The sequence below is a fragment of the Opisthorchis viverrini genome, assembly GCF_000715545.1.
Source record: "Opisthorchis viverrini unplaced genomic scaffold opera_v5_433, whole genome shotgun sequence".
NCBI lineage: Eukaryota > Metazoa > Platyhelminthes > Trematoda > Opisthorchiida > Opisthorchiidae > Opisthorchis > Opisthorchis viverrini.
The window spans coordinates 313,692-338,986 of NW_008752093.1; the positions used below are offsets into that span (position 1 = coordinate 313,692).

The following is a 25,295-nucleotide window of genomic DNA, read 5'->3' on the forward strand; positions in this document are numbered from 1 at the left end:
TCGTTTGGAGGGGATTCAGCGAATGCCTTTGATATGCATGGTTGAAAAGACACCAGACGACATCATGAGGATAGATGCCAAAAAGGATTTGAGCATCTGGGTCTCCTCAAACTTGTGCTTCTCACTGCACCATGATGAATCGGCCCAAAAGGCATTCGCTATTTTACGGATGATCCGACGCACCTTCTCCCGTATTACTCGCATGGACTTCTAAACGCTCTATGGGGCCTAGGTCAGACCGCTCCTGGGGTACGCCAACCAAGTCGTCTACTCAGGACGCCACTCAGACGTCACCCTCATTGAGCGTGTCCAGCGGGCCGCTACGAGAATGGTTGCCGGCCCCAAATCCGTGGACTACGAAACGCGTCTCGCGATGTTTGACCTCTTCCTCCTGGAGTACCGTCGTCTCCGAGGGGACCTAATTCTTATTAATGTCCTGTTTGAACAAAGCTTGGCAAATAGGTTTTTCACTGTTGACCCAGCGAACACACGGCGGGAACATAGTGGAAATTTTTTCAAGCTCAGAGCACACACATTCATTAGACAAAATTTCTTCTCATTTCGGGTCTTAGCTGTGTGGAATGACCTTCCTCCGACGGTTGTCCACGCTCCCTCTGGGACCCAGTTTAAAGCACTATTAGACATTTATTTATGCGAATCCTCTAGCCGTCAAGCATCCTGCCCCGCGTTGTGAATATAAAGAGAAGTGCTTCACTCTTTTTCACTTGTGCTTTTCAGGTGAACGACAGCCACTGACTGACAAGAACAAAGCCGACCCGGGAGACTTGGGCAAAAGCCTCGATCCTGTGCATCAATCCGTGAATCCGTGAATACCGCTGGATTACCCACCACTGCCAATTTTTTCTAGTTGTTTCTTTACTCTCGGCTACTTACCAAGGAACTGCGAACAGTATCGAAGGATCTCCAACCCGGATCCACGGGCTACCGGCTTCATTCTCGGATGTACGCCTATTGGACCTAGTGAACTGAAACTTTGCTGAGTCGTGTCATTTGCTCGATTTTGGCGGCATTGGAGTGCGCGTAAGATGGCTTCGTGTACACTCAATAAAGAGGTTGTCCGTACACTTGTCTCCTCCTGGTGCTGCCGTGAGACTGCGATAAGCTACTTTGGAGTAAAATCGGAACACCGAGTCTTAGCATCGGTGCAGATGTGCAGTCCTGGTAAGGTCATAAATTTGGTTGCTGACCTTCGTGTAGGAGTTCTTGCGGGTATCCCGTTCGTGGATGCGTTGTTTAAAGAGTTTGGATGCACAGTCAAGTGGAATGTGGCTGATGGGGACGTTGTGGTTGATCATGGCTTCGTTGTGGCCACAGTGACAGGATGTCTCGGTGATTTACTGTCGTGTGAGAAGCTTGCTGTGAGCATCCTTTCGCGGGCGAGCGGCATTACTACTTACGGTCGGAAGTAGGTTTTCCCAGTAGATCTGAATTCCGCAGACTCTCTAAGCTGCTGTCTGAGACGGCTTGGAAGGGGAAAATGAGAGTTCCAAGGTCCCTCACGCCCGGGTTTGACTTAGTGGAGGAATATGCCATGCTTCTTGCCGGCTTAACCAGCATGAAGCCGACCGCATGTCTTCGAGCGCTTCAGGCAGCTTCCCCAGGAGGCATTGATGTGGTAGGTGTTCTTTGGTCACTTTACGCCTGCAGGTTGTTCGCACAATCCGTTCCGCTGCTCCAGGAGTGCCTATAGAAGTCGAGTGTGACAACATTGAACAGGCTTCAGAGGCGGCTAATTCGGGCGCAGACATTGTTGTCTTTAATCAAGTCCCCCAGGTAATTCGACTATTTACTAAGATTTTCCCCTTAGGAAATCGACGCACGGGCTTCTCAGCTGAAAACATCACATCCAGATATTAGGATCCAGCTGAGCGGTGAAATTGATGAGGCCAATCTGAAAACGTATGCTCTTCCTTGTGTGGACCTGCTGGCTACTTCCAAGTTATCAAATGGATATCCGCCTATTATGTTCCGTTTGACCTATGGGAATGATTTGGCTATTGAGGAAGAATCCAAACTCATTGAATTCCCCGTAACCGAATCTCCAGGTAACCGGTGGAATTGGAACACCCAGGCTGGTTTTCATTCGGAATTACTTTGTCTTTACCCCAGTAATTTTTCAACGTTATAACTACCAGACTGATCAGTTTGTCATTTCTGACGTAGTACTATCCAGATTAGCAGCCAGACTTCTAGCGCTTGGTCTGATTGTCCGACACTACATCCATCGAATTAACTTCTGGCTACCTGGCCTATGCAACCCACTTTAGGGATGCCACAAGTTTCATCTACCGGTCGAGTTCATCTCTCAATATACTTGCCATGCACTCCAGCAGGACAATCGACCACCACGCCTACGTTTACAATTCATCTGGTGTCTTCTCGCTTTCCGTTCCGCCGGTCTGTTTCAAGTCCCGAGTATCAACACCCTCGACTCAGTATGCCTTTAATTTGAGAATGTTAAAGACTTCAACCTCTGATATCTTCCCATTCCACCAATCGATACGGCCCATACTGTATGCATGTGTACATTTATCTTTTACATCAACTTCTGGTTTGCTGTTTGCCTGGAGCCTTATTGGCAATTCAGAGGCATCCCCACTACAAGGGCTGTAGCCCAAGCCCTATATCGTAACAGTTTATAGTACCTAAGTTTCTACCAGTCCATGTAATGTAACATGTGTTCAACACGGACATAATGAGTGCTGATTAGTATCAAGTATCGTCACGGTCCTCCCAACACCTTTCTCCCCCATCATATCTCTTTTTGACCCGTTGTACTGCTGCTGACATCCTAGCGCAGTAACCAGTTCTGAACTTGCGAGTAGTTGTGTTGTGTTAATTTCCCCTCGTGTTTTTTATTTAGTTCAAGAGTACTTACAAACTAACTGATGTCTGGCCAGTCAAGGGTTATTTGATTCTGTTGATCTTAGATCGCTTGCTCCCCGTTGTGATTTTTGGTTTTTATTGGCTTTCACGGGTCGCACTGAATGGTGCCTTGTGAGAGAACCCATTTGCCTGAGGTCCCACTACCTTAATACGGATTGTAACCTATACGCATGTATCGTAGCCTATAAGTTACCGGTCAGTCCGTCTGGGCATGTTTCTAAATAAATACAGGAGATGCGGCCTGTCTACATAACCGAACCAACGTATGAGTTGCGATCCCTAGATCCGGTTCGAACAATCATGTGATCAGAAAAATCAAGTTTTCAACGATGCGGTAACACCCGGCGGAAAACCGAGTGGCATTTCACTCAGCTAATGGCTGCTGTGAAACTCTTGCCAAGCCATTCTCACACCAGTGACGACATTCGTTGCCATAGAAAAGGAACGGTTTTTGAGTTGGCCTTTTTAATAGGGATTTCGTTTTGTTAATGAAGTAAATCTCTGCTGAAAAGCCGAGAAGCACTCTACAGCTGTTTCATTCCTGTTCGAAGTTTTCAGTGGTGTGCATCCCACGAAACCTTTTCGAACCCGCGACTTTCAGATCAGTGGCTGAAATCTTGACCGTCCGAACTCAAGTGGCTGATCAGTGGTGTAGTTAACTCTCACTTGAATAGGGCATAGCCCCACTCTCTTTCAATCACGGAAACCACATCACATGACCACGCACAGATTGACTTTTCGATAGAAAGTTTCGCTGGTGAACTTGTTCTTCCTTTGAACTACTTACAGATTAATGTGTGGAGATTTAAACAGGACGATATGTTCTGAAAATTACTAGTTCTGCTCACATCACTCAATCTGTATATAGCTCGGGAAAGATAATTTCACAAGACGAGTGGAACTTCTGAAAAGTGGTCACTAGGAACCAGTCTGCACGCAACCATGTGATGTGGTTTCCTGGATTGAACGATGAGTGACGCTATGTTCTTTCAAGTGAGAGCTAGCTACGCCGCTAATCAGCTACTCGTGTTCGAACGGTCAGTTTCCTAGGCGCTAGTCGGAGGGTCGGATTCGAAACTGAATTTCGTGGGGTGCACACTGCTGATGATTTTCTACAAGGATAAAACAACTGTACAATACTTCTCGGCTTTACAGGGAAGATTGGTGTTACTGACAGAACGGAATATCTGTTGAAAATTACCAAGTCTGCTCACACCAGTTAGTCTTTTGCCATATGTCTGTTGAGAGTGCACTCTGGTGCACTCTTCTGTGCTTCTTGGTAGACCCCACTTAAGCCTTTCACGTACTTCCTAAAACAGCGGAGGGAGGACATGAATGGGAGGGTATTACAGACAATATCCTGACTACTGACATGGTTCCTCTTGTTGCATAATTCTTCACTTTTGTTTTCACAGGTATGGCCAATAAACTCGAACGCATTGTGTGTGATATTCTACTCACCTGTTTTCCTGTACCATTTCCTCCGCCGAATTTCAGACACCATGGTGGGAATCCGCTCCTCCGAGTTTAGGCATAAATTGGTGGCACATAACGATCAGATGCTGAGCCGCATGGATATCTCCGACATTCGATAATTCAGGGCCTTTTTTTGGAGCTTCCAACTAACCATCGTAGCTGTCAGGATTTTTTGACTGCTAATCTGGTTTCACTCGGCACGACAGATTTTTCCTGTGTGATTCTCTCTGTGCGCAAACATCGAATGTCATTCGACTGCACCAGTTTGAGTACTTTTGGCTCTTTTACCACTTGCAATTCCATTCTTCCAAGTGGGAAACTGGCAGTTAGAACAAGAATCTTGATGACTACATGCATCCATATTGCCACTGCAACTTTACTGTCCTGCCTCACTGTTGTTTGCCTTTGTGTGCGTATCCGGTGTGAAGTCGTTTCGGTTGTCCAGTTTGTATAATGTGGTACTATGGGACATCACCACGGTAATCGAAGGTAACTTGGGAATATTGGGAGGATTGTACGTAGCCACTTGCTGGTGCTTAACAGATTAGCTGAGCATACTGCCTGATGATTGGATGCCTGGTGGACTGTTTTCATCCTTCACACCCGAACTTGGATTTAGAGACACTGCAGGCCTGGGACCAAATCTAATTTCTTCATCCCATAGTTGGTTGTCAGGACTAACTTGGTTATCTAAGAAGTTCCCACAGCCAGTAGGCAGTTTTGTCTAACAATGGTGTGGCGAGGCCTGGTTGGCGGCGGGCATAATTCACTCCTCAAACGCATAGCAGATATAATAACTAACTTTGAAGGAGCAGCATGAAAACTTTTGAAAGGAATAAACCAGACCTTCGTGCTTCATATTCATTTTATTAATCGTAAGGTTGGTCACGTCATCCTAGCTGCTTTGAAGGGCTGAGGTCTCGTTCCCGTGGGTAGTTCTGGATCCTCATTGTCTTCATTACGGCCCGAAATTTCGCCCCATTCCCTCATGTTCGTCCTTATTGCGAACCTTCTCATTAATTGGAGTTTTACTACGGAACTGTCCTCTGTTATTTTTGGGCTACTATGTCTCTGGCCGCTACAAACCGAGTGTGCCGAAATTTCAGTGCTGATGTTTCTTCCGTCGCCAGGCGATTGCACGGAACAAAACTACTGAGTCTGATTAGTCGTATGTGGTCCAATGCTTGCCGCCAGTGCGACATGCATTCGCCAATGAAGAATTTGACATGCGCTTCATATCGTCGGGCAGGTTGCCGACGTTTGGTTTTTTTTAACTGGTTTTGTTTTGTTAGTCTAAATGGGAACTGAAAGTGACTGGCCACGCTTATTTAGTGTTTCAGGTGGTCGTTTGTCTGGCAATCCTTTATGTGTTGAGGAAGAAGATGCGAACTTACTGAAAGTTCCGTGGTGAGAATCCAGTCTCAGCACCTCGATTGCTCCTATCTAGGCTTGATCAGTCTGGCACTATCTTAGCCCTCGTGCTTTCTTTGGGTAGTGTATCAGCTAGGCATGGGAAAGGTGTTACAGGTGAACGATTAATTCATTATTAATCGCACTCCGTAATTACCAAAGTGATGTCAGGTAGCCAGTGACACTTGCATCCATGTATTCACTCTCGATGTCTGTTGTTTCGCAGTTTCCTCTAGTACCAACTTCCCTCCTTATGCTTTCCACTGCCACTTGCTGTGATAACCCGGGCCGCGTCCTATGTACACGATCCACGTTTGTTAAATTGGGCGTACTTGGCAAGTCAGGTCAGCGGAAAAGTCGATTACCCTACAGGCCATGTACTGCGCACAGCTGATGAGCTCTATCCATCTTAAGCCTGATCAACTTCCACCATGTTTCGTATGACGCTAGTTTCATGTTTTCATTTTCAGTTATTTCGGACATTGCCATTCTTTGTGTTGATTTAATCGCCCTATTGTTCGGAGCATTTGCATCGCTTCGTATTGGACTAGCCACTTTGCTAAAATTGGTTCAACAAGTTTCACATATCTTGCTTTTGTTTGGTTGGAGAACGTGAGTCGCCTTTCAGAGTACTGCTTCTGCTTACGCTGCTGCCATTGGTAAACAGCCGCTAGTGTTTGTTTTCTTACCAAGTGTCGCTAATCTGTGAACATAGATCCTCTTTCAAACAGGCCCGGATCGCATAACGTCAGGTTTCGACCTGTTTAGGCATCTTTTTCTGGCACGTGCTTTTTATTGCTGGCCAGGTGATTTGTCAACAACACTTAATCTGAGACAGTTACTACGACTTTCCCTAATTCCGCATAACATAAGTACCAGGGCCTAACTGGGTAGCAGTCACCATTAGCATTGTACTAAGCATTAAACATGTGTACAAAGCTAGATGCTTCAGATAGATCGACCTTTCATAATTCGAAACGATGAATGCGTGTAAACATTGGTACTTATGTCACTCGTCTTTTGCATCTTATTGCCAAGCTGACTGTTGATGGGCTGTTCGTTCCTTTCGGAGTTCTCATGAAACCACGTTTGCCGCAAACAGGGCCCTTATTTATAGGTAGATGTTTACTTCAGGTTTGCAATTTTTCATCAATACTTTTGCTTCCCTACTCATGTGTCTCGTTTTTATCTGCATTGAGAATGCAGCTTGTGGAGAAACTAGGAGGGCTCTAGCTAGTATAGTCGTCATAAGTATCCGGGAATTGGTTCGTGGATTTATTCTCCCTTCTACCTGTATAGCCATTTTCATCTGACTTTGGTAATATCCTTTTCGAATTATCTCTGATCTCAGTTCAACGTAACCTCTTATGTATTTTTGCGAGGTATCCGTTGCCAGACGCTGTGGTATCCACTAGACTACCATTAGCGATCCTCGCATACACCTTATGTATCCAGCTTTTTGGATCGCTTTAGCTATCCCTGGTGTTGCCCCTGATTATTTCTGTCTACCGCTTGTAACCCCAGCAGCCGAGATGAAACTGCAATCACCAGTTGATGTGACTGTCGATGGCGTTGTTAGGTAAGAAGGGTTTACTGCAAGTTGCATCTTATTGTTGATAATCTTACTGTTCTGGTTTTCACGATTTACTATGATTTCAGCGGCGGATTCTGCTATTCAAGCTTAACCGCATGTGGTTACACTGACAACTGTCTCGAAGTTTTTTATTAGCAATAGAATCTCAGCCCTAGATTCTTGCACCACTGTTGCAGAGTTCACTTCAGTGATTTCGAAATGGCTCCTATGTGTGTTTAAGTTTTTTGCAATGGAGAACGTTAACCTCCGAGTTGATAATATACTTGTTGGCTGATTTTTTCAGGTGGAATCGTCCTCTTATTACAGTTTCATCTGGTGCCCAAAATCACTTCCCCACCAAAAGCGTGCACTTGACAATAGTTTGTATTATTTTGAGTGTCATCCAGGCAGTTTGATTTACTAGTTACCTTGCCGTAATGTAATGGTGTAAGGTCTCCGCTGGTGAATAGGACGGCTGTGCCTATCCTGTTAGTTTGTAACGCTTAACATAATTGCCATCTCCTGACAACCACTAAAAGTAAACTTTATCGGATACTTTGACCGACGAACGGGTTACATTGAATGCTCACGCACTGTGTTTATTAAGCGTGTGTTGTGGTTTTAGTATTGTCTAACTTTCCTTACCACGAATTTGACCCCCAAGAGCTCATCACAAGTGTTGTCACAGTGGGTCCTGGTCATGCACGGATTGCGAATAAATTTCCATGCATTCACGGGGCTTTTCAGACGGGCTTGAGCTTTTTTGTTATCACAACTTCCAAAATATGCACAAAGACCGTGATTTGTACAGCTCACAGTTTGTTTACCTAGGGTCACAATGTTTTGACTGCAAACTGTACACAGATCGTAACAGAGCTACAGCAGTGACGAGTTATCTCACGTGAAGTGTGAGTCAGGTTATATCAGATTTCTACAAAAGCCCCCACTTTACCGTATTTTGAAGCGTAGTTCTGAAGTCACACCGCCTGCTGTAATCGCAATCTATAAATAACATAAAATGCATTCATTTGCATGTTTCACATGGACAGAAACGTTTGATTGAGTGAGGCATTTATCACGAAGGCTGTATGTATCATTACAGTTCTCAGTTCTTGAGATAGCTCAGTTGTTAAGGTGTGAACTTACTGACCAGAGGGTCCATGGTTCGAACCCAACCTCTGCATCTTAGTTGATTCTATCTAAGCTTGGGCAATGTGGCAGTACCTCAGCCCTCGTGATACCTTCGGGTGTCGTAGCAACTAAGCACCGAAAGGGCGTTGTAGCCGAACGACAGTTTTCAGAGTTTATCGTTTTTTCATTGACCGTCTTAGCTCCGTGTCAGTCCTCGTCAGGTTCTAAGTTGCTTCATATGTTTTACGGAGCCCTCGGCAGTTCAACTTTTATGACCAGTTTTGAGTAGTACTATATCCGTTTCTGTACCTGATATTACGCTTAAAGTGCGACAACTTTAACACCCGTTCGAAGTGTTAATGAATACTCTTTGTAGTATCTTGTCTGCTGTATTCCACCTGATTGCTATTGTCCATCTTAAATTCCTAGAGCTTCCATGTCACTGCGGTTTTTCCGTTCCTGTGGGACAAAAAGTTCTCGTTTTTAAGATACACTGATCGACTCCCCGTTTGTTTCGGCTGATCAGTCTACCTTAAGAGTTAGCACCTTCCATAGCAGTTTGTTACCTATCCAAGCTTTTATTAGGTTTCCGTGCGGCCATTCATACGCCAACCTTGAATCAGCCTGTTCTTGGTTTGAAAACTTGTTGAACATGGCATTCAGTTGCCGTCTTCCTTCGTGCTCTATATTATCTTCATTTCGTTAGGTACGTATAACTGCTGTGTTTTCCCTAGCTTGACTTGCCCTAGTTCGCGTTTGGATGTTGTTAATGAACTAATACCAGTGATCTTTCTAATCCCTCAACATGTGTTAATGATTACCTCGTCCTTAGCTCAACAGAGTCCGCTCCCAAGAAGGCACGGTTAGGTGATAGTCAGTCGGATAGTCCGAAACCTTCCGGAAATAAGCAAAACGGTACTCCAGCTCCCAACGCGAATCAACCAGGCTCGCCTTCCATCTCAGGTACAAATACACCTAGAGAGCAAAGTCACAAGCGATCGCAACGGAACCAGAGACCACAGCATAATACAGTAAGAAACCACTACGATTAATTCACCCAAATAAAATTGTTTTCTTTTCGATGTCTGATTTACCTGGTTTCCCGTTTCAACGAGTGGTACTCCGTTGTGTTTGGTGGTCAGTTGTCCCGGATTCCAATAAAAAAAACAAGCCAGGTCCGTAGTTGGACCAGTTTTTCGTTGTGGAATTCTGTGTTCAGCTGATATTTTTCCAATGGCTCTGTCTAGTATTTACAGTTACTGGTTTATTGGGCCTTCCTGTTTCACCTCTACGTCCGATTCCAAAACCTTCTATGTGGATCGTCGCGGTTACTTGTAATATTTGCTTTTATGTTTTGGTCCTTAAAGAGCCTGAAGGGGATCTCACAGCAGAATGGCGTTTTCAGTAAGAGGTATGCAACAGTTTGATAATGATAAGATCCATGTTACTGCTAGTGTGTATAAGTGGTACCTCTATGGCTTCATGAAAAGCTTGGCACGAAACAACTTGGTCGCCGTAGGCACCTCCCGATCTTCTGTAAGGGATACGATTTTTCCTCTATCTGCTACATGAGGGAGATATCCAAACTACCTAGTGTAATCTTTGTCAGCGAACGTGTCGTGTCCAATGATGAAGATTTTCACTGTTATGCTTGCGGCGCCTTGTTTACCGAGGGCTCCACTCTATATACATAGGCATTCTGTGTTCCCTTAAACTTGCTTTTATAAGTGTGTTGCGTTCTTACTGGGCCAGCTGTAATGAACATGTTATTTGGAAACATTTTGTCACTGGTCAACCTCTTTGTCAACTTCGATTTTGCGGTTTCACCTTGTTTCGTTTTGTGCACCACCAAGTTGGATCATGGGTTTGTTATGCAAATTTTCCGTTCGACATGAATGTACGCTGCACTGAAACAACTGCAATCAACCTGTCTACATGGTTTGTGGTTGGCAAGGGGATTTGAACTTCAGCGGATGCACACCCATCGCTTCTTAGATCTTACCTCCCTATTTCATCTTTAGTTCCATATTTTGCGCTTTGCGGTAGTCTAGTTCTGATGAGCCTTATAAGCATACATGGCTCGTCGTAATGTTTTAATTCATCTTTAGCTTGCTTTCGGGTTCGGAGGACCCATCATTTAACTCTTGATAAATGTTTCTAGGCTTTGGTTGGCTTTGGACTGACGAAGACCGCGCTGTCCATTGTTCTCCCTTTTTTGAGGGTAATCGCCTAAATCACCTCAGGTATCGTCCACCCAATTTCACAACCTATCCGAGATCGCGAACTTTGATGCGAGATAGATTCGACACTGAGTTGCGTCAAAATGAACACGCCATATGTTGTCCGTGGTTTTTGCACTGCACTTCTAAGGGATTGCGATTGATTGTTATTCCCTTTTCATCCATCCAGCAAGTGCGGTCTACTTTTTCTTTGGTTAACTGCTTTTGCTTTGCGTCACTCGACCATTACCACCCACAACTTTACGTTGCATCCTCGTATTGAGATATATTCCCGCCTCATTTAGGTTGCGGTTGGGATGGTGAAAATGAGCGGAATTTACGTATGTAACTTAAGAAGCAACCAATCGTGTAGCAAGCCACTTGAAATCACCAGGAGATTACTGTGGTATGTTTGTGAATAAGGCCTCAAGTTTGTACAAGCGACGTCTATAGATTTTCTCTGGAACAGAACAACCTAACTTGGAGCTATTCGCATTGTGATGATCTCACTTAACGCCAAATTCTGTCCACTTATCGCGCTGCCGACTATGATCTTTCGTCACCGAAGGTGATGTTGCCACTTGTGTTTGGCAAATTGTCGGCTACTTGCTTTCATTCTAGAATTACCTGAGGTCTGTGTGACTAGTCGGCCACGCTAGAATTCACTTCGCATATCAAGGCTATTCTCCCAGTACTTGCCAACGGGTCCAATAAATGACTCAGTAGTAGTCCTCGACTAGTTTTCCTTTTGGACAGTCATTTGACAACTCCGGCTGATGCCAGCATCCTTATCGCTTTATCCGACGGCATGCATCCCTTCGCCACCATAATTTAGGTTACCTGGCTTCATCTGAGAGTTTTATCCATTCATTGACTAATTCCGTTGCCGTCCTCTAAGCTTATGAGTGTCTGCCTGTTACGAGAGGTTGAGAGAACAATACAATGGGAAACTGAGTAAGGATGGTTAGGTGCCAATATTTTGCAGTAACCCTATGTTCACACCTACTTTTGTTATGTTATCAATTGGAGGTGGCATTTCACAAATGCCAACCAGCGAAGATTTCGCACCTGGAGTATTTACCGGATAAATCAACTTTTCAGTCTCAACAGTTTGCTATTGCTCCGAACACCTTTGCATGTCTAGTGTCACATTTCCCACCATCGACATACTTTTCATCATTTTACGGGAATTTGGTGTTCTACTGTGTTATTACGATTGCATGCAATAATCGGGGCAAGGTATAGCTGTGTGCGTCTTACAGCCGTGAATAGGGGATGACGTCACCACGAAATTAATCATTGTTTAATCACGTTTTCATTAAAAGTTATTTATGGAGCAACTTACCTGTAGGAATAAGGAACATTAGTCAAAGGCATGAAACATCCAAATGATAGGTTCAGAGTGAAGGGTTCATTGCCCAGAATATGACTACAATATTCCATTGTTCATCAGATCCAGGATCTGTTGGAACGGAAGAAGCCTTTACGAGAACAAAGAAATGGAACGTGATTTTTCGGAGTCCCTGGTTGCTATTGCTTGTGCGGAGAGACGTAGACGTAAATGACTGATAGGTCGGTTAAGAATCATACAGGGTGAGAGACCGGTGCATCAAAGAGGAGGATGTGGGATTAGGTAAAATTAAGTGTAATCGTGTTCAGCCAGTCCGAATATGAATGGAGGACCGGTGTTCAGTATATCAACGGCATCCCCGAGGTCACCACTAATCCGAGGTGGCGCCGGTCTTTGAGCGAATAAGTGTCAGGGGAACCGCATCACCTACAAAGGTGTAGTTGCCACCAGAGACAAGAGAAATCCTTGTTAAACAGGAGGTACGGTGCTTGTGAGGAGGGGAAGGAGCGGAGCTTTAGGGAACTCCTGAGTTGACTGCATCTGGGAAGAGAGAACCTTCAAGACGTACCCTAATCGATCTCTTCACGATGGTAGAATTGTTCTGCATACGTCGGTGCTTTAGCGATCAGGTCGTCATGCCGTATTTTACCGAAAGTCTTTCAGACATCAAGACACCAGTTTGGTCCTGTCAAGCGGGTCTTGGGCAAATGACCCTATAACGACAAGTCACCAGTGGAGGGATCGCGCCTAGACCCGTGTCAGTGATCACTTACGAGGTTCACATAGAGGCTTTTAGGCCAAGATAGACTCCAGAACCTTGGTCACAATAGAAGCATCAGAGTTACAACGGTGGTTTATATCAGATGAAGAGTCACTCCTCGGAATAGAGATAGCGGGCGGACTTTTGCAAGCGGTCGAAAGTACACCTTAAAAAGGAAAAAAGGAAAAGATCAGGTATTGTCGGAACAAGTTCCGGAATACGGACATTACCACCCGGACATCGCTTAGGGGCGCTGAACAATCTCTGATAGTCCTAATTAAATTGCTGAGTAGTGGAAAATGGCTTCCAAGCTGCACGACTGACTAATGAAGGTTGGGGAAGCGACGGGGCTTAAAAAATATCTTGACCTCTTAAGTAATCTGGTTCAGGTCGGGGTCATGAACAGGAGAATAGGAATGGGATAGAAATTTTGACTGACTTGTTTTGCAGTTAAGGCATTCTTTTCGGTGATTAGCTATCATCCAACCGAAAGAAAGCATGAGGTGTAAGGTGTTACCGGATGACTGACTGGTCGAACGAAGGGATTTTTGGTTAGAAGCTAACCGTTCGACTGTCGGTTTCTTGTACATGGTCTGTAGCAAAGCTTCCCCGGGGAGAGGACTTTATCACCAAAGTCCATAAAAAGTGAAAAGGGAAAAATGTTCCGCTATGCATACTGTACTCCGAAAGAACTAACAACCACAGTATGAAGATAAGCTAGAAGTAGCTAAGAGTATGGAACTGCAGATTGTTCATTTCCACTTCCGATGGGTACACCGGGAAGCTGGTCTGTCTTGTAACTGACAACTGTATTCTTGACGTTGTCGATAGTGACAATATTGAAATTGCGAGCAATAATAATTGGGACGGGAGAGTGCGTCAAGGATCCCACCGTCCATACATTCTGTTCTTCTAGCCGCATCACTGAACCATTCAGTTGGATTTAAAAAAATGTAAGTTCAAGCATTCCTTCATTGGGGACGCCAGTGAGATTCTTGTCGAAGTCGTGGGTTAGTTAGAAATTTGGCTATCCTAGGAGCCGAAGAGTTCTGCACACGAGTAGATTTAAAAAACGGCGAGACGAAAGTGTGTAGGAGAAGTGGAATTTAAACGGGAACAGGTTACATCACCAGTCAAAAGGGCCAATGGGGACAGAGGAGCCAACTGGATGTGATGTGGGTGTGTTGTAAGTCAGTCGATGGTGCTCGTTGGCTTGTTCGCCGAGCTGGGCAATTTGATTGCAAACGTTTCATCACCAATCGAGGTGACATCATCAGTGCGTTATTGTGGAGCGTAGTAGCGCGTAGCGGTGGGTTGGTAGTTTTAACCACCTCGATTGGTGATGAAACGTTTGCGATCAAATTGCCCAGCTCAGCGAACAAGCCAACGACCACCAGTCTGAGTCGAATTGCTTTGGCGCCCACAGACACGTAGTGTGGGTGTACTGGGCGTTCTGGATGGCTTCATCGCATCAAAATAGTGTGTAGCTACCGTCGTAATCACTGACTCAATATATTTCCAACTCCTTGTTTGACTTGCACCGTTATCTGTTCTTCAACCAGAAACACAAAGCAGTTACCCTTCTGAAAGCCTCCCCCACTTCTAACAGGAGGGGCTCGTAATGTACCGTCCCTCGGACAAATAGGCTTAATTCTACTCTTTTTTTCCGACTCTTCCCATTCAAGCGCTTGCTCACACAATTACAGTCCTCTTCCTCCCTTCATGTCCTCGTTTTCTATCTGGTTTATTATTTCTGACTGGTTAATGTCCACACTGTCCAATACCACATCTAAACTGAAACTATAAATTTATTTTCGACCACTCGCCACAGTTTGTCCATCAAGTAAGACGAACTCGTACAAGTTGGATTTACTGATTTTCTCGCAGACTAACTATCCATCTAATCTTGACCCTTCATCGTCCATGAGAACATCATCGTACCTGCCATAGATCCCGGTACGAAACGACCGCACCCTGCTGCAATATGACGGTTGTGCACATACCTAACCCAGTGAGTCAAACTGGATAGTGGCTAGTCTGTAGTGACTTGACTAACATAGTTTTGCGGTCCTCCAGGGTGTGGCCTTTTGCTCTCTGGGAATGTAGACTGTTCTGTCTTATGCCAACTGTTGCTACCTTACGTTGAGGACCCTCATAGTCCATTCTGATCCTGGGCTCCCGGACAGCATCCCAACCGATTTACAACAACGAGTTACACAACCACAGCTTCATGCCGCATCGGTTCTCGTGCGGTGACGCCAGCCGGGTCACCTTATTTGTTGCACGCAACAGAATGAGTAAGTGAAAACTGGCTACCGCTGATACCTCCTTTCTCTTCCCCACATTCGTTCCTCACCCCCTCCTGACTCCGTTTCTGGCGCTCATTTTTGAGAACTGACGTCACTTGCTACAGATTGCCGTTGGTTGAAATATCTACGTTTAGCTCGGCTGTAGACACTTCGAAATCATTCTTGAGACTCTGGTACTCATCTCATCTGACATTCTTTTAACGTTCGCACTGGGAAGCAAAATGGACTAAAAACGACTTCTTCACCTACGCCGGACTCGTTTTTTGCCGATATATGCTGTCTTTCTGAAACGAGGACCAAATTACAGTTGTTAAACCGGCCTCTCTATCGCACTCCCGTAGCTGGTACCGTTTTAAGCCTCCGACCTTAAGGGTCCTGGCCTGACTGATTGCCGATTAATAGTCCCCTGTATTTTGGTTCTTTGGTGAAAGTACTTCGTAAACGCTCCGTTAATCAATTGCAGTTCACTGTGTCTGTGTACACAAACATCCTGAGAGACGTGTCGCTCCGATAACACCCAAACTCTTCGTAATCTGCTTCAAACCCTTTTGCCAAGTCACACGTTGCTTGCCTCGTGGTTTGCGCCATTTCGGAGGAGGCGTGGAGAACAACACTCGATTCGCGGTAGACGGCGTTTCGGCATGCGTGCCACATGGCCGAGCCACCGCAGTTAGTGATGCGGAATGTTTTCCGCGACTGAAGTACCTGCTGCACATCCAAATGCCCGTTTTATAATTAACTTATTACGCCATCCGACACCAGCAGCGCTTCTGAGAGAACAACACTTCGCGGTAGACGGCGTTTCGGCATGCGTGCCACATGGCCGAGCCACCGCAGTTAGTGATGCGGAATGTTTTCCGCGACTGAAGTACCTGCTGCACATCCAAATGCCCGTTTTATAATTAACTTATTACGCCATCCGACACCAGCAGCGCTTTTGAGGCATCAGTGGTCGAAAACCTACAGACGCCTCACATCTATCTGCGGAAGCCATGTCTCGCAACCATACAACGACACAGCTCTTACCGTAGCATGGTACGCGTAACCCTTGAAACCCAGTGATATACATTTTTGATGTCACGGATCAGCAGACGTGATTCGTGCACTGACTTCATCAGACACTTCTGCCAAAGCTAATACAACTACCGAGGTGTGTGAAATTCTCCATAACATCCAACAATTCTCCCTGATGTGTTTAGAGACTGCACGTTCTGAAGCATGACTTTCCACTTTGAAGGTGCAAGACGTATGCTCTGAAGATTGGTTGTTCGAGGTGTATGAAGTTTGAGTGCTTTTGGTAGGCTTACCATGGGTCTTCTCGTCCCGTTTTTTCCCTTGTATGGCTTCATCCGAATCAGCTAAGATCGCGAAGCACCATTACTTTTCTGTAGCGTTGTCAACGACGAAGTTGTCCGTTACAGTGCTGCAAGGTCTCCTTGTGACAGAAAATTTTGTTGACCAGGAGTTCGCTCACACCTTTCACTCGTCTTGTTTCGTCGTTAAATCGTTTGTTGAGCATATTTCCGGCGTAAAAGTTGTGAACCTGTTGGATTTACTCATCCATCTTTCGTCCTATGATTGTTTCTTCTAGTGAAAGAAAATTTAACGCTAAATCAGAAAAGTTGCCGTGATTTTACCTACCTGTTTTACCTCTGATACACTGATCCTAATAGTCAGTGTCGCCCTCGCATGTCTAAAATACAAACGTTGTTGTAGTCTCGATGCCCCTCACAGTTTTGTTGAGCCAGTGGGTTAGCTGCGGCATGTCCCATTCAGCGGTCAGGTACTGGCGTTTTCATGGTAATGCTGCTTTTTGTGGCGCTGATAATCTCAAACATGAAGTTTTTGAGAAGTACCATGGGCTAAACAGAAAAACCCCTCGTCCCTCATACATTTCGGACATCTAGGCACTGCGTTTTGTCACCAACACAGAAATCTGGTCAAATCGCCCCTTCGATAGCCTTTTCTCAAGCAAGCGTCTGTTTCGTTTATGGGAAACACGTTTAATTGGACAGGTTCGCAGAAAAGAGGTACATAAATTGGAAAGAGTCGTTGTCGGTTACACCATTCTAACCGGTATTTTCTTTGCTTCCCCGTCATTATATGTCCGGTTCGACTCACTTTGCCTCGTATCATGCGTTCCTTTGTTCTTAGGGTTTTCCTTTATTGAGGACACCATTTCCACTTTGGTCCTAACATCGTTCGCTTATCTGTGTTCTAAATTTCAGCCTCAAAGACAAAATTTGCCTCGTACTCAGGCAGCTGGTGGATTACAGCTTATGCAAATGGCATCTCGATTCATGGCGCCAAACACACCTACATCGCGCGCCCAGCTTAACTCCCCCCAACCAGGCTTCAATTTGAACAGTCAGTTGCCGGGTGTGCTCGGTCAGCAAGCGCCCCCAAATGTTGGGCTACGAATTCCTGGTCAATCTTTGCCTCAGCGAATGAGTCCTGGCATGTTGGGCACTGGTCCTAATGTAAATCCGGGGTTTTTGGGCATACAATCGCAGCAACAACCAAACGTATCCCAACAGAACTGGCCAATGATGGCTGGTGGTGCTGCTCAAATGATGGGCGGTGTTGGCATTGGGATGAGGATGGGCAGTCCTGGGCAGATGCCGACCTGCAGGTGCGTTTTGTGCCTTGGATAAAGATCTGATTCTGTTCACTAACGGTACTGCCACGCGTAATTTCAACTTTAGAATCCCTTTCGGGGTATAAGCTTTTTCACTACCCCAGTTATCTTTAGACTTTAGACGAGACATCACTGCTTTATCATCACCTATGCTTCACTGAGGTACACCCGCGATTAACACAGTCACCTCACCCTGAAGAGGGATAAAAAACAACGCCTCTTCCGTAGGTTGATTCATTACGCCTAGCCCATGGCTGAGCCTAATGTTCTCTGAGACTAGAATACCTGCTGCACAACAGAGCACCCTCTCTCGATTAGCACGTGAATTTGCTGGCACCATTCACCATATTGTTCGGAACTGCTGGTGGTAAAATATCTCGAAGCACGTTATCGTCTGTCCGCGCAAGCCGTAGTGCTCAAGCATAACTTCGTGCACTGTAGTTTGGTACATGCGACTTTTGGTGTCCGACGATGCGGTCATCTCATGCTATAAATGGCACTAGTTTGTTAACCCCATCCGTTACCTTTCATTTTATGCTTTCATGAGACACTTCTCCGACAACTAAAGTAATACCCAGATGTGTAATTTCCCCAAAGACTGACGCCTCTTGGGTTATGAGGGGCATGCTCATAGGCTGCACTTTCGTGAATAGTTTGGTTATAAGTTATTTGTTCGTGCTTGCGCACTTGGTATTCGCATTTTAATGATGTCCTGTTCCTAATGATGGCCCACGTACTTCTGATCAACAAAGTTCTCACAATTTGGCGTTAATTTTAGTTTTTTCTGTCGGTTTACCTATCCCGTGGCCCTGTTTCCGTTTACTGGTTTATGTGGCTCCTTACACACACACACACGAGTCAACGGAGACAGGATGTCAGTCCACTCAGGCTGATATTTGAACTCCGTTGTTAATCGGTCGCAGTTTTTTCGGTTATCACTTGCTGTACGAATATCTTTCGTGGTTCGAGTACAATTCCGTTGTGGCAACCCGGTCTTTTTGGCTTTTTAATGAGAATCAACATACCTTAGACATTGTTGCATTTGGTGGACATGGACTTCGATGGTTGAACTCCATACTCTTGGTACATTAATCTGAGTTCCTCCGCACAATTGACAGGCCGGTATATTTCTCCTTATTATCTGTGCATCACCTAGCTTAGACTTCCACCTACTTACTGTTTTCCTGTCTGATATGCATTTATATTCCTAGGCGAATCGAAATATTTGTAATGTACTACTCATAAGGTTGCTGAAGATCCATCGACAGCCCACGACCGGTTTCGCCCTTCTTGGGGTTCATCAGGTAGGCGCAGTCCCCGGGTTTCCGTCAACCTTATGTTCTGCTTGAAACCAAATTGCACGAAATTAGCGAATATTCACTCATCTGTGGGCTGTCGATGGATTTCCAGCAACCTTATGAGTAGTACATTACAAATACATACATGTATCGCGATATTTCAAATATCGTAGCGACTGAAACATGAGACGGCCTGGTGCAGCACATTCAGTTGCCTGAGAACATCAGAAACGAGAGATTCAGCTGGGTTCCAGGTGAGTCTCTCGAAAGAACCAAATTAGTTTGCAGAATCGAAATATTATTCATCTCAACCCCCACACACTTGGTTCTATTCCACGCGTATAGTTCGCGCACTCAGAGACTTTTTTTCAGCACGCGTTCCACTTCTCAAAAACCCGTGGTTACACTCCTTGCCACGAAACACCCGTTTGAAATTGCTGCTGAAGTCGTCGACGTCATTAAAAATCGCGATCGAATCCTGGAAGAAATTAAAGAACTTAGGCGCGGCCGTTTCAGAAAAAGCTTGTCTCCGACAGTTTTTCGCAAATCAGATTCCCTGTAAATCCACTTTGGTTAACGTAGCACTCTAGGGCCTGCTTATTTAGTGTTGTATGTGATGGTTACATCGGGCTCATTACTTGCGTAGAACACCCGAAACCTCTATATCGCTTCTGAGCAGAGCAACAACTAAAAATTATGACTACGAATACCCCCCAGTATGGGAATAAACGATCGAAGTCCCTTCCCATTACGTGTAACAACATAACTCACGTGTTTAGATTTTTCGCATAAATTGAATCCTATTATCAAACCTGCAAAAAGCCTGGTTGTCACAACAGGATTTATTGCCGAACGTCCGTACAGTGGGCGACAATCGGTCAAGTCATACTGGTCGACTAAGAACGGAGTTCAAAAGGGCGATAATTGAACACCCTTCTGATACGCGTGAATGTGTACATTGGATGGACGCAGATGTGCATATAAAGAGGTACAAAAATTCGAACACGAGTTTTGAAAAGTTACCCTACTTCATGACAGATGTCTGGTATTTGTGTGCAAGCGACCCAGATCGGAGCGGTCTGAGACTGACGATGTATGAAGTTCATCTGCTATTTACTTCATCGACACGCGGCCGAGACATCAGCTTTGATTGTACTGATCCATATGTGGACTTGTTCGTCAACTAAACACCACCCGTCAGTGCGTAGCAAAGCTGAAAGCATTTGCCTCGTGAACTCCATAGGCGTAAGACGTATTGAGGCCACTAATAATAATAATAATAATAATAATAATAATAATAATAATAATAATAATAATAATAATAATAAGACAAGTAATCAGCGTGCAAGCGACTTGATCACCTGATCGTTCTTGATTCACTAAAACTATATGAATTGTTGATTAGCTTGGTGGGCACAAGACCAACAATGCCTAAGAAGCGAGCACAATTGTTTTTTCTGGATAGCACACGCAATCACTGTGTGCGGGTCAGGGATATCGCAGTTACGGGTTAGTGTTGNATAATAATAATAATAATCGTTCAGCTGTAGCACCCTTTCCGTGCCTAACTGCCACGCCACACGAAGGAGGCACGAGGGCTAGGATACTGCCAGGTCGCCCAAGCCTAGACAGGGGAGGTCGTTACTGTTTAAGGTCACTGTGTTTGGAGTCAAACAAGCACCACCAGCATAGTCAAGGTTCGCCTTCTGAATGCCTGATCTCATTTTGGCTCATCATTGGCGGTACATCATCGGTATTCGTAGCTGTACGATCATAATTTACTTGACAGCCTTACCGTAAAAAAAGAATGAAAGAGGATGTGGGAGGAACTTAGTGCTAGCTTATTACAGTCATTCCGAGGTGCCCGCCCCTTAAACACGCATTTAGACAACCTACCCCCAGAATAAGTTTTTAAACGATTGGCGAGTAGGTAAAACTTTTTTGGTGCCTAGCTGCCATGCCACCCGAAGGAAGCAAGAGGGCTGAGATACCGCGAGGTTCCCCAGGCTCAGACAAGAGTGGTCGATATGCAGAGGTTGGGTTCGGACCACGGGCCTTCCAGTCAGTAAATTCACGCTTTAACCACAGGTCTTTCGAGCACACCACTGTTGCGGACATTTTTGAAGTACTATGATTGTGTGAGAGGAAAATGAGGCCTGTTTAGCATAGAAGACAGAGAGGAAGTTGCTCTCAACCAAGCCAAGTTAGCCGTGGTAAATCGCACTGCTAGAAACCGTGATCCACTTCTGAAACTAGTAACTTTTGGGATGTGGGGTCATGACTTTTCCCATCACAAGTAATATTTTGTCCCGGATGGGACCTTGACCAGATTGTACCATTGAGCACGAGTAAAATTGCACTCATTGGCTTTGTCGCATCTGTATTGGACGGATCCTCGACTGCATATTGTTGACAACGCAAGCAATTTTTCTCAATGATTGTTTCCAATGTGAATAGATGTTTGTCCAGCCCCACTTTATTGCATGCCATTGCACTCGATGTAGCCTTGATTTCAACCATGTCAGCTTAGCTTTTTGTTAGGAATTCGGCATATCCCGCCTCGGGATTTATTTCTTCAGTTTAATTATACAGAGGCGAGATGGCTCAAGTGGTTAGAGCGCGAATTTACTGACCGGAAGGTCCGTGGTTTGAATCCGACCTGTGCCTCTCAACTTCCCCTGTGTGGGCTTGGGTAATCTGGCAGTATCCCAGCCCTCGTACCTCTTTCGGGTAGCATGGCAGGTAGGCACTTATACAGCAGCGCACCGAAACTGAGTGTGGCGTACTCAGAATTACCTATATATGCTTTTACGCACTGTACCATCCTGCAATCGCGTATTTTGCTCCCCTCTTGGCATTGTTACCTGCAGCTTGTACGCAAGTTCCTGCTTTGTATCACCATCCTTTCGCTGCATATCTGGAATGTCTTTGCAACTTTGACGTGTGTTCCTTCGAACTGTCCGACAGACTTGTGCAAGCTGGGTAGTCGGTTTGTTCCGTTCACTCATCATGAACGCACGCGGGTCGGTCGATCGAAGGGTGTACGGGATTAGGCTGGGACCATTTAAATGTGTGCGTTTGTTTGATAGTTACACATCCGATTTCCAGAACGCACTTCCTCAGCCTACACATCGTTTTTGTTTTATTGCTTCATTTTTAGATCTTGTGGTACTTCGAACGGACCTGGATTGCCTTTCTGCCGAAACTGCCGTACGCCGTTGCGTTAAATGGCCTATTTCCTCCCCACTAGTCAACCCCCAATGTGAAATCTTTGTTAATATATCTTGATAACTACCCTCTAATCCACCTTCAGACTGTCTGCTGTTTGGCACATCAGAACTGAACAGCACCATCGGTAACTGTTGGCTTTGTAACCACTCCAAGGTTGTCAGGTGGCACAACGGCATTCACTATCTTATTACAACTGACAGAAGACCTATGCTGCGATATGCTGGCTGTTTTTTACTCCCTTCAGTCGCGTACGTAAAACGAGCAAGTTATATAAATAAACAGTAAGGACAATAAAGAACAGACACTGGTTAGCTGATTTGTGCGACTCACCTGCTCAGTGCTACAATTACCAAAACATTTGCTTCAGCTACGAACGAAATTGGGCTGGTTTGAGTTTCTCAACACCACTTCGCTTATCGCTGTGCCAAAAACCAGTGCTACTGAAAAAACTGGCGGCTGGTGCGAACCTATAAGAACTGCTCAGCAATATCATCACGTTTTGTTTCCAGGCTGAGCATACTACCAAGGTGTGCCTCCGTTGAACTAAGGTGTCCGGGATGCGCACTAAATTATCCCTTAATGTGACCATACATGGACACTTGGTGGCCAGATCAGCAGGCATCTTTTCCGTAGGTCATAGCTACAGCTCGATAAGTATAAGTAAGTAAGCGTAAGTTCAACAAGCATTTTGTATATCGACTAGCACGAGTCCCTATACTGGCGGGTCGGTCGGCACAGTATCAGCTATTTACGAGCATCCACTCGAGTGAGGAGGCCTCAATTCGCTAAATTAGGGCAAATCCAACAGCAGCGCAACCCAGTTCAGCAGCTGCAGCATCAATGGAAGTTCGTAGTAGACGGATTCCGGAGAGATAGTGTATCATTTGCTCAACTGCTGTGTTTGGACCTTGCATTCGATTTTCAGGGGTAAAAAAGTTGTCTGAGAAGTATCCCGGGTAGGCACAAGAACGGCATTTCGGTCGATCTGGTCGGCAACGCGGTTCCAATAGAAACAGGGAAACAATGGCTGAACAGATCTTATAAATCAGTAGACGTGAGCTATGATGTCTGAATGGTCGCTTACCTGAGTGCGTCTGACATGCCGACAGATGAGTCCTACAGAAAAATGACTCAACCAAGAAACGAGAGGAGTCTAAAGGCAACTGGGACGAAATATGGAAAGTTGGCTATTGCCTGTTGTTGCTTAGGCCACCGCTGCCTGGGTAGTAATGCGAGACGTCACAAGAAGTTCCTTTTTCTTGCGTGTTTCACTTTCGTGAAGCAACCGTAGTCTTGTTCTATTGCGATAGCTAAACGAGTGTCACCGGTGCGTTCTCTCTCGCTTTTGAGTCCATTCATACATACTGCCTGCCACTTGGACGGCGCGGATCGCCAATTGTTTCCTGTTCCTTCCCGTCCGTTGGGACGCGACTTTAGCCTGAGTGAGACTGCCGTTCGTTTAACGATGACTATATAACGGTTACTGACTTTACCGGTGTCGTATGCACGCTATGGAAGAATCAAGGGACAGTGGTTCTCCGAAGGTAATTTCTGTGGGTGGAAAACAGCTAATGAGCCGAAGCTTCGGCTGAGTAAGCAAGATTGTACTTAGGAATCATTCAAAGTGGTAGGCGCTCTATACTACACTGGTAGAAGTAAACCCAAGCGGATTTTAAACCACGAGTGACTACGGTTTGGCCTCGTTCTTACTTCCAAAGGGAAAGACGTTAAAATAGTCCAACTAGACAGTTGGTTTGGATGCGCCTGTGGCGTAAAACTTGAGGTCGTTTGCCGAAGTAGTTCAAATCGCTTATCGATCCATATGGTCACAGTCTTGGCAACTGTTTACCCGCTGGCAGTCACAGTGACGAGAGGCTATAGGCAGTGGAAGAAATTTCCTCGTACTATGTAACAACTAAAGATAATGCAACTTTACGTCCCACCTTACTGGATTTTCGAACTGGCTACGTTCAGCTTTTATTTCCGGCATTGGTACGCGTAGCACATCCGAAGAATCACAGTGTACTTCCTGCCTTTCCTGTATCCGGCGTCCTTGTGAGGTAGGATCACGCGATTAGGCGTATTTACAAATAGAGGAACTGAGAGTACTGACCTTCAGTCCACTTACGTAGCCGGGGTCAGAGAGTAGTCAAAGTGATTTAAGTGTAACTAGCAACCACCTACAAATACGGGAATTAGGAGCTTCCAATCGGAAGACAAGGCAGCTGTCTACTTTCATCAGCGCCGCGGCGGACAGAACGCTTGAGAGAGGTCATTATTGCATGGTTCAAATGAGATGGCTTGCAATACCGGTACCTGCTGACCATCGAGATAACCTTAGAGCAGTGTTTGCCAGCAAGAGCGGCATCAGGGAATGTTTCCGTTATTATTTCACCCGAGTATGAACGGCCGACTCAGTATCAAACTGTTTTCGCCAGAAGTGATTGACAGGCCGCGGAGGACGAATCTTCGCAGCATTATTTTCATAGTTATGAATAACAAACTGCAATCAGATCAGAACAATGCAGAGGTTCTATAAACTTCCTTTGACCGAAAAGCGAACGAGAGGGTTATATACCGTTTGGTTACCTCGAAACTGCTAAAATGCAACTGATTAGCCTGCTGTTGTTTGTTCCAATTTTAATATAAACCATTTGTATTCCCCTTACCCTCTGGAGCACTCAGAAGTGAGATCAACCTAAGTGAATGCTTGTCTTGCTTTCAGTTAATAGCAAACTTGAGAGTAGGTTCTTTTATGAAGGCTGGTGAGTACTTATCACCCTTGAGTGGATGTCTATTTTTCACTGCTTCTAGTACAAATGTCATACGCCCTGAGTGAGTTCTGAAGTGAACATCAAGAGTATTCGTGTCAGAGCTGTATTCTACACGTGTTAGCTTCATCATCAGAGACAGCAACATCGATGTTGAGACTGATGTTTCACTGCCGTACAAACATGAAGTTGATCGAATTATATTTAAAACCTCAGAGTGA

The 25,295-nt window shown here is 45.2% G+C and overlaps 2 protein-coding genes across 2 annotated transcripts; one reads left to right on the top strand and one right to left on the bottom strand.

The window, feature by feature from the left end:
* Positions 1-1,576: 1,576 nt before the first annotated feature.
* T265_10998 (hypothetical protein) lies at positions 1,577-25,295 on the top strand (the record flags this gene model as incomplete). The annotated part of the gene is made up of 7 exons (XM_009177531.1): positions 1,577-1,636; positions 1,669-1,794; positions 1,829-2,066; positions 7,318-7,372; positions 9,330-9,528; positions 17,365-17,768; positions 25,211-25,295. The coding sequence occupies 7 exons, from the start codon at positions 1,577-1,579 to the stop codon at positions 25,293-25,295; spliced, it is 1,167 nt and encodes a 388-aa protein (XP_009175795.1).
* T265_10997 (hypothetical protein) lies at positions 21,299-21,592 on the bottom strand (the record flags this gene model as incomplete). Its single annotated transcript, XM_009177532.1, has 1 exon — positions 21,299-21,592. The coding sequence occupies one exon, from the start codon at positions 21,590-21,592 to the stop codon at positions 21,299-21,301; it is 294 nt and encodes a 97-aa protein (XP_009175796.1).